The following is a 17,438-nucleotide window of genomic DNA, read 5'->3' on the forward strand; positions in this document are numbered from 1 at the left end:
CTTTCTAATCTAGACGTTGCGAGCGAATCTTCCGGCTAGATAACTACGATAAATCTCGATCGCGGGTTATGAGCTTAAATATGTATATTTAGCCGGGCGACAGACCGAGCGCGAGTGTGACGTAAGGAAGGAAAGTCGATGACAAGCTGTCACCTCGGCGCGGCGGCGAGATCGCGATTTGCTTTTTTTCTCGAGCAGTCGACGGAGAAAGTTCACATTACCGCGGCGTAACAAGAGGAGAGGAGATTCCATCTTCTCGTCTCCTCCTGCTCTTACCCCGATCCTAGTCCTCAAGGTTGACACGATTGAGGACACGAGCAGAACTCTATTGAGCATCTTCCGCATGGATTTCGGGCGATTTCCCGCCTCACTGCTCGTCTTCGAAGACATCGTACACTTGTCACACACATAGACACACACACACACTCTCTCTCTCACGTGTTGTATGTACACCGTCGCGAGCGCGACAAATTTCGACAGGTCAACGTCGTTACGTCATCCTACGAAAACAAAAAAGAAAACACGAAAAATAAAATCGAAGGATCCATAACGCGGCATGAAAGAAATCGACGGTCGAGGCTATCGCGATTGGTGTTACACCGGTCTCGCTATCGGCGCGACTCGCGAGCGATACCGGACGGCCGCGGCGCGGATCGAAACTGCGGCAAAGCCGACGCAGCGCGCGCTGACGCCGATACGTCGAAAGTAAAAAAAGTAAGCGCTCGTCGCGCACTTTATCTCACCTCGGTGGTTTCCTGCTGATACCGCTCGCCGGCAGCCTGAAACGCAAAAGCGAAACGTGACGTCACTTATGTATGCGCGCCGCGTGTATGCAACGTATTAGGAAAAAATGGGTGAAACGCGCGCGCGGTAATTAACCGCGGCGGAGAGGAGCCTATCGCCGGCTTGCTTTCAGTCTTTATTAAGAAGAAGAGCGGCCCAGCTTTCCTTCGGCTCCCCGAGCGTCCTCGAAAATTAACTCGCAAGCCGCTCGCCGCAAAGAAATGAAAAGGTTTAACTCCGCTCGTTAAATTCCGCGATGTGAAATGTAATTACGACGAATAGAACGTGCGGCCGCAATATACGTGAGTTACGTTTCGTGACGATCATCGTAATAAGACTATGTCCATTTTGTAATTTAACAAACAATTAATATTTTAATAACCGTCTGCAAAATCTGTTGAGTGCGCAAACGCACGCGAGAAGTTTCGGGAAATCGGCAGACCGAAAATTATTTACCCTTTCGAGATCTAGAGTTAATTCTGATCAAATACTTACGTGCGCTATACTCGCAATGTCGGGCGAAGTCGCCGAGCCCAGCTGGTTCCGGTTCTCTATGACCGTTTTTATTTGCTCGAGTACCTACAAACAAACGATAAGTGGCGGTCAATAATTGCGCGATGCGATGCGGCCGTGTCGCAAAATCGCGTACTTGCAGAAAGTTTATCTGACGTAAAAGTCAAATTTCTCGAGAGAAGACGCGCTCTTTATTTTTCACTTCTTTTTCTCTCATTAAATGCACTCGAAGGCAAAACACCTTCGCCGTATCGCGAAACGTAAATTTTGTCACCGTACGTACGTCATGCGTATGGAATGTGACGTTTTAATGCCGCGAAAAGCAGAAAAATATTTTCAGCGTAAAAAAATACGGCTATAAAGATTATTACTACGCGTTTCGCGTGAAATACTTATCGCTAAGAGCGCCGGTCACAACTCGTAACGCGTCGATTTAAAAGTATGTTAAAAGCTTCCGTGAATTACCCGAAGGGATATCCGGTGCCTTTGTGCGACGTGATGATGATTGTACTCCTTGTGCTCGATGATCTCGTTACTCTTCCTGGCCTGCCTCCGCTGGAAAAAAAAGAGACAAAGAAAACGTAGCGTTATACGAAGTGAAACCTCTCGGAGTTATCCGCGTGGGTTTCGGGTTTTCCACGGAACGTGAAAACTATTCGCGACTTTCCTCAAGTATCAGGACGGAACGCGCTTCTCATTTTTCTCTCGAAAATAGAAACGATGGAAAGGGATCGTTCCACATTTTCGCATTTGGTATTCCTGATGCGAATTATCAAACAATCATCAATCGCAATAATTGCAGATTACGCGGGAGAGAAGCGTCCTCGACCTATGATTATCGCCGTTTTAATGGAGGTGCGCGATACAAATTGCCGGAAAATAAAGTTGTGAAAATGGAAAGCGTGAATTATATCTCGTAAAATTACGTTTCCACAGAATCCAATTAATATATGTCGCGTATCATTAATAAAAACATAGATAAGCTATAATTATCTCCCCATACTAAGCATAGGATATAACTTGGTGGCATATATATTTTGAAATAAAGCGCGTTTTGCAGATTATATGTTGTTTTTAAATTTTAATCGAATGAAAAGTTATTGTGTACTGTAAATAAAAATAAATTTAATAATTCATATCGTAACGATATACTGATAATATCTTAATATTATTTATTGCAATATATCACAATAACAGCTTAATATTTTAACAGCGTTATTTATTTAAATTATAATATTTCAAACAAAACAAAGATAAAACGAATAATATTCACCTAAATTATTTTCAATTCTTTTCTTTTCTCATTTAATTGCCACAGACTTGATTTAAATAAAATATAACAAAACAAAAATATTAAATCTTCTGAAAACTTTGTTTTTAACTGAAAAAATTCGTTTCTGCAGAAGTTAAAATAACTGTTATTACTTTCGTCGTAAACGGTACGTTTTCTGCAACGTAAAATGGACGGAAGCGACGAAAAAAAAAACCGAAGATAACAATCTACGGTCGCGCGAAAGGAAGAATAACGAAGGAAAGTAACGGTATGCAACGGGAGAAAGAAAAAGTAAATCGCGTTCATTCGTTCGAGGAAATGTAGACGCGTCAGCCGCGCGCCGCGCCGGTTAATTAGTAACCTTGTTCGTTAATTGCGCCTGATCGCGGTGCATCGTCATTTTTATGCAACCCACCGGGTAACGGTGATAGGTGATCACTCGAGCAACATCCGTCTGCGAGTGCGCGCCGCGGCGATTCTTCGCCTCGCCGCGAAAATTGGAAGACAAGTCACGAGCCGATCGTGGACACGTGTAATCGCGTGGCTCGATTCGCGCGTGCTTAGAATACCTCGGATCTCCTCGATGATCGCGAGATGGATCCGAGAAGAGTATCGGCCGGGGGGTTTTTTTTTTCGTTTTGCGGCCGTTCACGCTTCACGCAGTGGCGAGCACGAGTCCTCGCGCGCGAGCGCTCATGTATATAATTCGCGGATATGTAAACGACATGTGCAAATACACGTGTGCTTGTACTTGCGTCACGATTAACGAGCTCTTACAGATAATTCGAGTGTCGCCAGGAGTTTCACCGGCCGGTGGAAAGGAAAACTTTACGAGTCCCGTGTGCGTCCGTTTTGCGAGTGATTGCGTGAATCTTTTGCATCAATCTTTCAAACTAGACGGAAAACCTATCGCTAAATATTAATCCTTGAGATATTCATCCATTTGATTATTTATGATTATTGCAAGGTCGATAAGTGAACTATTTAATTTAAAAGTTTAAAGAAATATAATTCCGCAATTCTGTAGCGAATTTAGGAAATCTTATCCTCGATGTTTCTTTAAATTTTAAAACATTTCCGTGTCTCTCGTGCTTGAACTTAAATAAAGTACCGGTCCCCAGAGAAATACGCTAAAAGCAGCTCGAACGTTTTACAGAACGTCTGTGACATCTGAATACGAGTATAAATACTGACCTCGAGCGTCGCCAGGCTGGCCAGCGAGGAGAGAGGCCGTGTATGAGGAACTTCTCCCGGGAAAACGCTATCGTGGGACACTGATAATTTGCCGGCACCTCCTCGTAACTTGACGAAACTATCCTCCGCCCCTCGTCGCAGGAACACACTAAAAGGGCAAAGAAAGCGGAACATTCAATAAAATATATCGAGTTACATTTGACTTTCTTGGTGGCATTTTATTTGTGTAAAAATAGAAATTTCGTATTATTATTAAGTTAAATCATTAAAAGCAACAAAACTTGCGCGTCCATATATAAATTATACGCCAAAAATAAACATAATATAAATAAGTAATTAAATAAAATAAAATAAATTAATAATGCGTAATGTACAAAAATATTAATGAATAAATATAATACGCCAAAATATTGCTCTCTTTCTCTCTCTCTTTCTGTAATAAAATTATTGTTCTATATTTATCGCAAAGCAGCATACATATGCTCAACGCGAATGGTATTTAACGTAACATTTATTCAATGTCATTAATACTCGTTAAGACGATGAGTTATTTGTCAGGAATGACGCGCGTCAACGACAGATAATTATGCGGTCTTTCTGTGATGTGCTACAGCGGTATCGCTCGAATGAAAGCAAACCGCGTCGTCGTTATACGATACGACATTAAGTACGTATCGATCCATGTATAAATCATACAGAGCACGCAAAATGCCCTCAAGTTTCGTGCTACTATGAGGTACTACTACGAAGACAAAAATAAAAGCCGAGGGACAAAACGAGGCCAAGGATTGTAAATTGATAACGAACCGAATGCGGTTTGATTTGCGCTACAAAAAGCACACATAAAAGTATTTTTAGAAAGAATCTTTTTTTTAAACTACTAATAATGGGACTTTTTAAAGAAAATTGTCGAAAGACAAGATAAAGCGTTTTTTAAACGAATTATAAATAAAGATTAAAGAAGAAATTTTTATCAGAAGTAACATTAATTACTGTCTGCGGAGCAATTATTGTATCAGCTACATCTTATAATTGATTTAAGCTTTTGTGATAAGATTACTTAAAAAATCATTAAATTTTCGAATTTGAACAAGGTCAACGTCCTACTTTTTTATTTTAATTTTGCGGGTAAACATTACGGGAAATAATTAATCATTATCAGTAGCTGATATTTCGGATGACTAGCACTATTATCTACGTTTGTCGTTACGAAATTATTTTCGGAGATGACAATTACAGTTCTCCGAAATTTAAGCAACTGTCACATAACTCATCTACTGCCCATATAACTGATCTACTGGTGCCAAGATAAATTTCATGATATTTACTGCTTGAAAGATCTGCGTATCTGAAAAGACGCGATGAATCTTTTCGATGATTGGACATTTCGCCTACTGAAAAGATTTAACATGGTACTATATTGCAAAACATTGACAACTCTATGATGATACGATACTCTAATATTACATTTAATCTTTATCGCAGCAGAAAGTAATTTTGAAAAAATTAAAGAGATATATATATATCCAAACTGTCACTGTATCCATTAGTTAAGAAATAATTTCTAAGATTACTATTAGAGTATAAAAATTTTTAATTTTTTCGATATACTGATTTTAATAGATAATAATATTCATAAATATAAAAACATTTTTTTCTCAATAATACCAATCTTTGTCAAGTAATTTATTTTTAGATTTATTAACTATTTTAATATGTGTTTTAGTGCATTTAAGTATGTCTTTTTAAGAGACTTTTTTCCGACACTGACAGTAGAATACAGAAGAAGATGTGATCTTACCTTTCCCGATCGCAGGAGTCGGTGAGGAGCTCGCTGGCGCTCCTGCTGCGGGCTTCCTCGGGACGTCCCGCGGGATGCCTCATAGTGATCTCCTCCCGTGGGAGACGCGCCAATTCGGCATCCCGATCAGCAGAATTGGAGACGGAACGCGCATCGGCGGCACCGCGGCTCTTTCGCCGGAAGATCTTCCGGAGACCGCGCAAGGGATGAAAACGGCGCTTCTTTGGTTCTACAAAACGGAAGACATGCAAAAAGTGATGGATGAAAGTCATTCAAATCGTGCAATATATATTCCCTTTATAAACACACTGGCACAATTTTCAATATTGCTAGCAAACAAGAAATAAATATTCATCACAATATTTTTATTTCTTTTCATTCTTTTCTTTTTGATTGTTATACGAATTTAAATTAAATTAAATATCATAAAATAAATATTGAATCTCACACACAAACATTTTTCTATAATTATATTTAATATTAAAAAAATTACCTCTCAAAAGATTGATACAGTACTATAATAATTGTAAAGTTAAAAACCATTACGAGCAAAGTAAAAACGCAATTATACGAGTAAAATCACTTGTGTATGTTAATAAATAATTTTATCAATTAAATTTTAAATATATAGAAAAAATTATTAAGCAAAACGTATAATATATCTTTTATATATTTGTGTTATCATCACTAAAAATGACAATTTTAAGACCCTTGAGAAATGTCAACCGAGCGATATTTACCGAAAAAATCTATCAGCGATTCGAGAGAAGGCATTCCATAAAGCTTATAGAACTATAATTCGCGTATTTCGTTTGAACTGTGTACACCTGACTGACTTCACTGGATATCACGCAAAATACACGGTGCGGTCGTGACGTGATAAGATTAGAAGCTCAGCCTCTCGATAACTCTATATCTGGTCGGATATATCGTAAGGGAGAGCCTCTCCTTATACAGGCCTAATGTTGTGCCGGAATTCAATCTCTCTTTCTCTTTCTAATAGCCTTTCCCTTTCCTTCCTCTTTTCTGACATGCCTCTGTCCCTGTCTCTCCAGCAATCTCAACATTATCGCTTGACATGACGCATCTGTCGATGCTTCTCGAGGCAACCTCACGATACTCTCGACGTTAATACACAAAGACGAGATTTAAGACTTTTAGCAGGTAGATGGGCAACGACGAGATGGTAAATCGGTAAACAAAAACTGAAAGGCATTGGCATGCATATTCATGCCGCATTACGCGAGAAACAAAAATTTTAAATGAACAATTCGGAATCGAATAAAGAGAAATACTAAAGAATAATGATAAATGAGAAAAAATAAAAAATTTTTAATAATTTAAATTATCGATGTAACTGTGCGAGAAATTAATTCTTAACAATCCAGGAAATTATGATGCAGTATAGATGACCTAAATACTATCTATACTAGTCTGCCTTTTTATAATATACGAGAGTATATTAAATATTATTTTTTTGTAACATGTGAATACATACGATAGTGGCCTTTGAATTCTCGTGACTGCATTTAATTTTATATACCTCGTAACAAAACTACAAATATTAAACAACATTTAAAGCCAACGTATCCTGATTCGTTGTTGCACACCCAATTTCGACGCGGCGCGATGACGTCGCGGTTAAAGTCGAACTACCACGGTCCCATCTCGATGCTACGTGATGCTGCGCTTAAAGTCGACCTACCACGACGTCTACGTTCAGTGCATCAAACACCGACCCCACATGGCCACTCGACGAGACAAGGGGAGAGGAATGTATGCTTGATCGGGAGTGATCTTTACTGTGTACTTGACACTCTCTGTTGCGAGCGCACTTTACACGCTTCAGTGACGGGCTCCGTTGAAGCGCGAAAAATAATGCTACGCCCGAGTCGCTCGCTAACGGCTGTCTATCGCATGTAACGAGAACATTTGTTTGCGCAATATCGAGAAACGCACCGCGGCCAGGAAAATCCTCGAAATAAAAAAATCAACAGATCCTCGGAGGAAAGATTATTTGAGATGTGAATTATCAGAAGTTAATCGCATTATTACATAATAAAAAATGTTATATTAAATTAAACGTATTTCACACGTTTTAAACAATCCAGTCAAAAATTATGTAAAAGATTGAAACATTTTTTTCAATAAAATTAACATTCATATAGATATAATATATGTATGTTATATAGATATAACATATGTGTGTTATATAGATTTTATTTTAGAATTTGCATTTCAAAAATACATTATTTTTATGTTACTTGTTTATTTACGTAATTTATGTTGCTTTACCTGAAGAAATGTTGAATATTAATATAACATATTCAAGTAATGTTAAAAATAATGTTAATACAAAAATTTTAACAAGGGCCAATTTAAACATAAATACAATATTTTTACTGTGTATAAATAAAATAGAAAATAATAAAGTTGTGTAAAAGGAACTGTAGAAAAAATTATAGACAATTTTGTAAAATCTTATTTTGTTCGTGAGAAATAGCAACTCTATTTTATGTAATACATCTTAATTACTCGAGCTTTGTTTCTCATTAATATTCGACGACTTTTCTTAACTGCAGCTTAAATTGAAATTTAATGCGAAAAAATTAAATTAAATTTTAAGAAAAGTTAAAATTTCAAAGTGCTTTCGAAAGTTAACGCATTAATTACGAAAAAATTTCGGTCGAGACAACGATAAACATTAGTTTACTAAGAATTCACGAAGTTTCCCCGCTAATTATGCCCTCGATTAAAAAATTAATTTACCCGTGCGGTCTCCGAGCTCTGCAATTTACCGAGACCTAATCCAATGGCGCAGGTCGTTGTTTCGACCCGGAAACTCATCCGTAATGACACGTAGCGCGGTTACGTTCCTCCGAACAATAGCCAGAGCATACCACAACGCAAAACAAGAAGAAAGAAAAGAAATCAAGCTAACTGCCACCATAATTATAATTGTCATTTTAATCTCTGTCAGCTCTTAATTAAACGTACGCGTTTCTACCGCTAACGACGACCTCGATTCACTATCCTTGCCCGAGATGTGGAGGACGTCCTCGCATTTGTACAGCCTTGCAAATTACAGGTGATACCGTAACGCTAACTTGGGCGTGAACTCAAACAGCCGTTGAGTTAAAATTAATAATTTATCTCCTCCAAAGGCAAATAATCTCTGAATTATAGGCAACAAAAAGATAATTTAAATCAATATTTCTTTTAGTAAGAAATAATTATTAATATTTTCATAAAATAGAATTGCAGACAAAAAGTGTGAATAATTATTGAATTAGAGTAACAATTTTGTGAATTAAATTGTCACAATGCATCGTGTATTTTTGACGGATCGGCTCCGTTCCGCGAAAATGTAACATTCGACGAAATTCATATTTCATCATACATTTCGTTAGCCTGCGGCTGTAATACGCGCTTCCGGAATTCGCATATTACGACATCAAACGAATATGACACTGAGAATCCGATTTTCGGAAAAGGAAAAGCAGTTTTTCCGAGCGTCTAGACCGTCGCCGCCAGCAGTATTTTTATTACCTCTTAGAATACCATAGAAAACAGTTTCCAAGAAAATCCGATTTCAAATACAGCCCTCGTTCAATATCAGTTATCAAATCGTTATATTAATTTATCCTATTATTAATATTCTAATAATTTACATCTCAGAGTAATATATTGGTACTGATAATGATGCGTTATGCGAATTAATATTGTAAATAAATGCCTTTGTAATTTTAAAAAATTAAAATATTAAATATCATATATGTAGCCCTATAATCGCGAAATTGCATCCGGAGTTTTAAGAAAACTAAAATCATATTTAAAGACAAGTATTCTATTGATTATAAAATTAATAGAATTGTATACAAATTTGCAAAATTACGATATATTCTATAATCGAACTGATAATTAAATAAAATTGCCTTCAATCAGAATGCTCTCGTGCATTTCGCGAGGATACGAGCACTCAAAGTATACTAAAAGTACAACACTCAAGCTTTGCTGACCTTTGGGCAGAGAGTCGACGCTGTGCTGGGTCGCCGGGAACTCGCCGAGGCCGAAAGCGCGATGCTGCTGCTGTTGCTGCTGATGATGATGGTGATGATGATGATGGTGGTGGTTCTGAGGGGGCGGCGAGGCCTCTCTCACGCAGCCCATCAGGCTGAGGGCACCTCCAACGCCTCCGCCACCGCCTCCGAGGGCGGTGCTCGTCGACATCGTCCTGCTGCTCTGAAACACCCCGAAGAACCGAACTACGACGTAGGACTCTCTCACGCGCCGATACCATGCCGAGAGAAACGAGTCCTCCGACCCTTTCCAGCTCTTCCAGCCGTCCATCTCTCTCTCTCTCTTTTCCGCCTCGAATTTACGTGTTTCTTTTAACGCGGCGGGAAAGTACTTAGTTTCTCCACGCCTGTCGTTTAATAAGCGCGAACGGAATTAAAAGCGAAGGTGTGGTCTTGATGTGGCTATGTTGCGCGGACGATTCGGGGAATATTGATTTCTATCAGCTGACCTTACTTTCGTATCTCTCTTTCCCGTGATGACCTTGCTTAATTTGACACGAATGATTCGCCTTAGATCGGTCATAATTTATTTCCGCGACGATTCAGTAAAAGGGAAATGATAAAAATCAATTCTGATGATGTTAGCGACGAAGCCAGAAAAAACGTGTTATATTGTAAGCCATTTCGGAAAATATTCGAATTGCAAAGTAATTAAATAATTGTTGTGTTTTTAAATTTAAGTAGGGAAATCAATTATTTATCACTACCGTGTGACTGAAGTGATTATAAGACAGCGATCGGACATAATCAACACTCGAGTAATAAAAAACTTAATTGAAATGTATTCCATTATCTGTTTTATTTTCATTTAGCGGTGACGTCAATGCGTAGTATAGCGGCTCAAAATATTACGACGGGCATGTCGATTATACTTTCTCCCGTTACGTTATTTAATATCTGCACTATATACGGTCACCGATAACGTCTGCTATCGCATAAGACAGCGGCACCAAGTAATCAACTCACAGAGAATATTCTCACCAAGAGAAAACACAATCGCACCCGACTACTCTTCACTGCGCAAAAGAGACGAGTTCCCGGAGCGCCTCTTTCCCAAAGAGGCTCGCGACGCGTCCCGGACGCGGGACAGGCACGCGGAAAAGAATCCTCGGCGCGGAATGTCGCCTTTAACGAATCGCCAAGAAGGGAGAAGGCAGAGCGAGGAGAAGAAACGCGGAATGCATTAAACGCGCCGCCGCCAACTCTCTCGCGCCGCGAGAGTGTACAACAGGATTGATACTCGATCCCCGGATCCCTCTCTGTCGTGCGGGCTGCCGCTCTCCGCTCCTCCAGGCAATGGGGGTCAGGAGAGATGGTCGCCATGGCAACTGCATCCGGCGAGGGGATGCGCGGAGCGACGGCGGACGTTGCATCGATTGCACCCTCTCGGCTGGCGCGCGCGCGACCCTGACCTTCGCACAGCTGACGAGGAGGATGACGGCGAACTGGGGCTCCGCCACCACGTCGCGGGAGAACCCGTGGGGAAGCCCGTCGAGAATTAGCGCTGCCGGTTCTTATTAAGCCGCCGTCGCCGTTAGTTATCGCGGCGGTGATACGTTAAAGTGCGATGTCGTTAAAAATACGCGCGCGAACGCTCGCCGGAGAATTTATTTCGTAATCTCAATTTAAGTTGGAAACGGATAATTCGGGATGAAAGCCGAAAAAGTCTAAAAATATTAACAGATTTCGGCGCTGCGAGATGTTATCTCCTTATTAATTGATAATTATTTTTCATATTAATTACGGGTTTTACACGTTTGTAATTAGATTAACGTACGGATTGCATAAAAGGGCATTAGTATTTCTTTTTATTTCCTACCGCTAATTTGTTGCATCAATCATAATCAGAAGCGCAATTATTTTCTGATTACTGGCTGGAACGATGAAATAAATTATGACCGATAATTATTTTCGCTCCGCTTATTTCCGTTATTAATCATGATTATTAGTTGTTCAAGAATTGTAAGTAAAATCCCAGATTTTACCACATAAATTATCATTGATTTAATTATTTTTCATTTTGTCTGATAATAATGTAAAAATTTAAAATTCCTACTTAGAATTTCGTATATGTAAGTTAAAGTTGTCGTGTTTAATGCGTAAGGGAAAAATTAAATCACGCCTACTTGATGTTAAATGTAAAAACTATTGGATTTCGAATTACAGTAATTTTGGAAAACTACGTGAAAATTGATCGTTGCTCGTGAAATAGTTTTATCAATAGAACTACTAGCTACGGCCTTGACATGGCTTTCGGAACGCGGGCGTTTATTCGGAATTAATATCGAACTTTGCGCGTTTACGGTACCGTCATTCGTAAATATCGCGTTCGGGAATTTCGTATAACTTTGCTAGAGAAATTTAATTGAGATTTCTTACGAGAAAAGTTTACATCTTACACGCGAGTTGGAACGGATATCTCTCATTCAAAGCTTTACAACAAGTAAACACATAGTTTCACTAATGCTAATATATGTCATGTCACCTTTCACTCTGGTTCAATTATTTCCTAATGTTAATCCGTTTAATCGGGTTTGTCGAGATTTGTCGACCAGTGACATATATGATAGTTTTTATTATCACAGTTGTCACATAAATTAAAACAAATAATATCAGGTAAATTAAATTATTGATATCGTAAGAATATCGTCAGTAAATTTAAATTTCTATAATTATAAAGTTTTTGTTTGGAGTTCTATATTTATAAGATAATTTTAGCCAAAAAGAATTTGTATAGTAAGATATATTTTATTTCTTTTGAGATATAAAAAAAGATTTAATTCTTACATGAATATAAGAAAGTGTGTATGACTATTAGATTTTATGAAACAGCTAATTTTTTTCCCTGCATTTTGAAATTTCAATGTATCAAACATCGTGACTAAGTGTAATCACGAATAACTAACAACTTCTATTACTCCGTAAATGTGAAAACATTTGCACACTTTCAATTGTCAATGCAACTTGGATACGGCTGGAATTGCTGCAAAAGCTGGGCGGCACACGTATCCCGCGGAATGCATGCAGAAGCCGTCGAACGACGGCGCACAATTTTCCATTCGATACGTAGTGTAATTATGCGCTTCCGGTTTCCCGGAACAATTACAGTGTCGAGCGACCATCCGCGACGAGCCATCGATCCACCTTCTCTCTCTCTCTCTCTCTCGCCCGCTCGCTCTCTGTCTCTCGCGATGGCATCTAGGAGCAATGGAATGCGAAATAACATCGCTCTCATGCTACGATGCGTTTCGTGTGCATTTCGGAGTAGAACAATACGAAACTCTTTTGCAAATCTTGCTGTGTACCTTTGTTCCCGTAATCAGAGAAAAACATTGCCGAGCCTTTGCTAAATGCTCGGCCATAAATCTCGCTCGATGATCGCCCGATAAACCGTCAAATGATTACGTAAGGAAGACGCAATTATTACGGCAATTTAACGTACGATACCACAAAGATATCTTTCGTTTACTCATAACAGAACTGAGCAAATTCCAAGGTACAAATCGAGAAATCAGAAATCACGCATCGTGCAAATTAAATTTGTTTAAATATGATAAAACTATATATATATAGAAATAATGCTAATATTTTTATAGGAAGAATACTTTAATAAAATTAAAAGTATTTTAAAAACTTAATGCATTAATGCATCTCAAAATTCACAGTAAGCAATAACAAAATTAATAACTAAAAAAGACATCTCCTAATTTATTTCCCTGCCCTAGTCCTGTTATGATTAAGAGAATTACGTCAACTAATTATCATGAAAAATGATCCATATCTTACCTTACAGAAGGCGTGGCATATCAAGTTGTAGTTCGTACATGCACGAATATCTGTAAGAGAAAAACAGACATCTGTTAGAATCGAGAATGTGCAGCGGGAGTGAGAAATAATAAAAGGGATAACTATGGCAGAAATGATGACAGTGTCGGGGTCATGGCGGGTCAATGAATAATGTCCGACTTGTATACGTGGATCGTGCTTCGCGCGAACTTTACTACCTACTCGTTCCGCGAATCCCCGCCTGATTTATGCAACACCGATACCCGCAACAGAGAGCTTTCCTCGGAATTTATGCTCGGCTTAAATTTCAAACGTGTTCAATTCGAAGCCGCTCGATTCAACGCTAAGTCGACCGGAGTATTCGATTCGAACCATCAGCCAACAACGTGGCACTCTCCTGCTCGTGTTTCGCAAATAAAACGCCGAAAATATCAGATCTTCAAGTTAAGTAACCGTGGAAAAAATATTTTCAACACTTTTATGCTTTATTTCTTAATTAGTGTAGCAAAGTTGCGAGAGTGTGACTTCGAAAAATAAAGTAGAAAATTAAAATAAGCAATTAAAAGCAGCAAAAAAATTCTCATTCAGATAAACAATTAAATATATTTTTAAAATTCTGAAATTTTTCTGAAAGTAAGAAAAAAGTGAAAGATGTTTCATCAAATTAATTGCGACCTAACGTTCACGCGTGAAACGCGGTTGTACTCACGCACTAATGAGGTATTTCGGCAAGAAAGGCGAAATGTTATGTGAAATAACAAGATGAAAGAGAATTAACGCGACGGCGCGCCGGGACGCGAGGCGAGAGGGAGGAAGAACGAGCGGATCGCGTTGAATGATGTATGTATGCGTTTTCGTGACTAGGATCATCGTAGATCTCTTCTCTTGCGGCCTGCCACGCCCGCGACTCGCGACAGAATTTAAAGCTTCTATTTATAAAGAGTGAACGAACGCGATGGCAGCCCCGACACGACGCATCGGGTCAGAATGCACGCACGCACGCACGCACGCACGCACGCACGATACGGCTCTCGATTCCACACGGTATTAATGCGGTATACACAATACACCGCTGATGGTCGACTTTATTTTGAAGCGATAGGTCTTCAGATTTCTTGAAAACTAGAAGAAATGAAACAAAGGAGTAAATCAAAATTTTTTAAGGCTAAAATCTCTACTTCATTAAATTATAAATTAAATAAATACATAACACATTAACACTTTGATGAAGATTTTAGTTAAGTTGAAGCATATGTCCTATTTTACCTGTCTATGTACACCTTGTAAATTACTAATTATACTCATTATTAATATAATTTCTTTTATGCTCGTTTTTTAAATAATATATTACACTTTACTGTATTACAACAATAAGCTGGACTTTTATATTTTGTCTTAATAATGTTTTCCAATTTTTATCTCTTTTATCTCTTTTTGCAAGAAGAGGCGCAAAAATCAATGTACAAATTAAATTAAAAATATTGATGGCTTTAATTAACTGTACATTAATATATCATCTTTCTTCGTAATTTAACAACTTATTAATGTAAATTTCAATAATCTTGGTATTTTATTTTACTATTAAAAATTGAAATTCGGATAGCATCGTATTTTTCTACGCTCAACTCTAGAAGAAAGAATGTGTTTTATACACACAAAAGTTTTTTTTCTAATAAATTCTTTCTAATTCCACCATTATTTTCGTGTTACTAGACGTGTAAAAAGAAAATTACTAACGGACTGATTAACTTTACGGGACCCGGAATTATTTTCTCGGTGCTTTGTTAGCAGTTGCTACGCCTCGTGTGGAAATTTCCTTTCAAAAGCGGAGCACTGGACAGAGAAAGAGGCAGGGAGGAGAAAAAAGAGAGAAGGGTTTGTTACGAAGAAGAAGCCCGGAAGTAGTGCACTAAAGACTAGTGTGTCTCTCATTTCGGTGACATGCGCGCATCCCTCGTTCCCACACACTTCTTCTGCTTCTTTTTTTTTGGGGAACTTTTCCGCGTCTTATTCCCAGCGGCGTCCGGGATTGTGCCCCGTCATATGTATTTTCGTCCCGCAGGGGATGAAAGAGTGGCGAAAAATAGTAACCCGGCTACTCCTCCCCCTTCTTCTCAGCGCGCTTCAAAGATTCTTTTGATCAAGGCACAGCCAAGCGCCCGATTTTCCGAGATTTCTTTGCTGATTGTCTGCCCGCGTCTCCTCTCTCTCTCTTTCTCTCTCTCTCTCTCTCATGATGAGGATCATGACCATAATTTTCGTGAATAGTGAAAAGATATGTTGATCTGTCGTCGTTCATCGCATGGTGTACGAAAAGAAATCCGGCATTCAGCTCTCGTACACAGCCCTCTCATTTATTTTCTATAGAAAGTATCTTCTCGCCGGAATATCAAAACCGGAGGAAAATCGTGACAAAATGTATCGTGGCTTGTTGTTTATTTTTAACAATCTGTCGTTTGCAATGTTTCCTTTGTCATTCGCTTCTCGTTGTTGTAAATAACAAGAAACGCCTACCTCAAGAGAGATATCACGTGGGTGGTGAGATAAGTTGCAGTGTAACGACCTAAAAACGAGCGAAAACAATTCAGGCGTTTTATTGAATCTGTTTTCGCACAAAGTTAATTCATCACGATTTTAGTAATTAAGTTAAGACGAGAATACGTAACAGGGATTTTTAACAGCTCAAAAGCTTATCATTATCGCCGCAATTGGAGATAAAAATGCTTCGTCGTAAGATATAGTTAATTAAATAGTACACGGAGAGAATTTTCTCTTAAAAATTACCCTGAAAATCGTGGTAATTGTGAGACAACGTAAACCTTGGAAAATTTTACCATACTTTTAATAAAATTTACAAAAATTTAGTAAAGTTTAGTAAAATTTTAAAAAAATTTGGCTAAGTTTTAGTAAATTTTGTTAGAAGTATAGTAAAATTTACTAAAACTTAGCCAAATTTTCTTAAAATTTTACTAAACTTTACTAAATTTTTGTAAATTTTATTAAAAGTATGGTAAAATTTTCCAAGGTTTACGTTGTCTCACAATTACCACGATTTTCAGGGTAATTTTTAAGAGAAAATTCTCTCCGTGTATGATACACAATTACCAAAAGTTCTTTTTAATTTATAAGTGAATATAATTTCAAAAAATATCATTATCTAACACTATCTACAATATCTAACATAGCATTTTCTATTTAAAAAAGTTAAATATCTGTTGAATATATATAATAATTAGTCCTTCACTGTGATAGAGAAAATCTTAAGACTCTTGCTACTTATTTTGAAATTTTTGTTGTCCTTTCTAGAAAAAATTTACCTCTAAGTATTTACCTCTCTTCTTTTAATACGAAATAAAGTAAAATTAGAAATTCATACGTACATTTGTGTAATGTCCACACAGCTAGGAATTAATTAAAATTCTCTCTTACATTTAAACTTTCATCTTTAATTTCCTGTAAGCCAGCATACCGCGCCGCGACATCAATCGTTTATCGGAACATTTTAAACACGCGAAAATGATTACCATCGGATGTATCGGGTTACACGCGGGAAAAAAAAGCAATCTACGTCCCTGGTGGACGAATACGATGGGATGGAGGTGAGTTGCATGACTCACGTCTGTTGTCCATCCTCGTCGGCCCGACGGGCCTTTCTCCGTTCGAATTAGCGGCTCGCACATCGGGCACGCGTGCCGGGGGTTTCACGTTCGGATGAAACGGGAATTGGCGCGCACGTGCGTATTACACACGCACGCATACGCGCGGAACACGCAACTGCGCCGGCCGGCACCCCGGCTCTTCGCCGAAACGCAGCGGCGCATCCGCGGAATTTCTCGTCGGCCACGAGACCGTCAACACCGGCGATGGTTCGCGCACATCGTCGCTGACTCATACCGGCGGCGATCTCGCATTGCGCTGGTGGTTGTACAAAGCGGTTTGTTCTCTCTACGCGGACGTGTTATCTCTGTCTCTCTCTCTCTCTCTCTCTTTAGGTACAAGCACGGTCTTT

At 38.6% G+C, this 17,438-nt stretch overlaps 1 protein-coding gene across 4 annotated transcripts in view; it reads right to left on the bottom strand.

Moving 5' to 3' along the window:
• LOC105834408 overlaps positions 1-17,438 on the bottom strand; it is a 61,751-nt gene that overhangs the window by 25,231 nt on the left and 19,082 nt on the right. The window contains exons 2-8 of one of the 4 annotated variants that reach the window (XM_036290480.1): positions 13,430-13,479; positions 9,584-9,806; positions 5,565-5,793; positions 3,764-3,911; positions 1,762-1,851; positions 1,279-1,362; positions 744-779 (exon numbers count right to left, since the gene is read on the bottom strand). In XM_036290480.1, coding sequence (XP_036146373.1) covers positions 744-779; positions 1,279-1,362; positions 1,762-1,851; positions 3,764-3,911; positions 5,565-5,793; positions 9,584-9,794 — 798 coding nt within the window. In that variant the 5' untranslated portion in view covers positions 9,795-9,806; positions 13,430-13,479. Of the gene's footprint in view, positions 1-743; positions 780-1,278; positions 1,363-1,761; positions 1,852-3,763; positions 3,912-5,564; positions 5,794-9,583; positions 9,807-10,609; positions 11,021-13,429; positions 13,480-17,438 lie in introns of those variants that run through there. The other 3 variants (XM_036290478.1, XM_012676860.3, XM_036290479.1) reach the window with 3 other exon arrangements.

This window comes from Monomorium pharaonis, chromosome 8 (assembly GCF_013373865.1).
Source record: "Monomorium pharaonis isolate MP-MQ-018 chromosome 8, ASM1337386v2, whole genome shotgun sequence".
Classification (NCBI taxonomy): domain Eukaryota; kingdom Metazoa; phylum Arthropoda; class Insecta; order Hymenoptera; family Formicidae; genus Monomorium; species Monomorium pharaonis.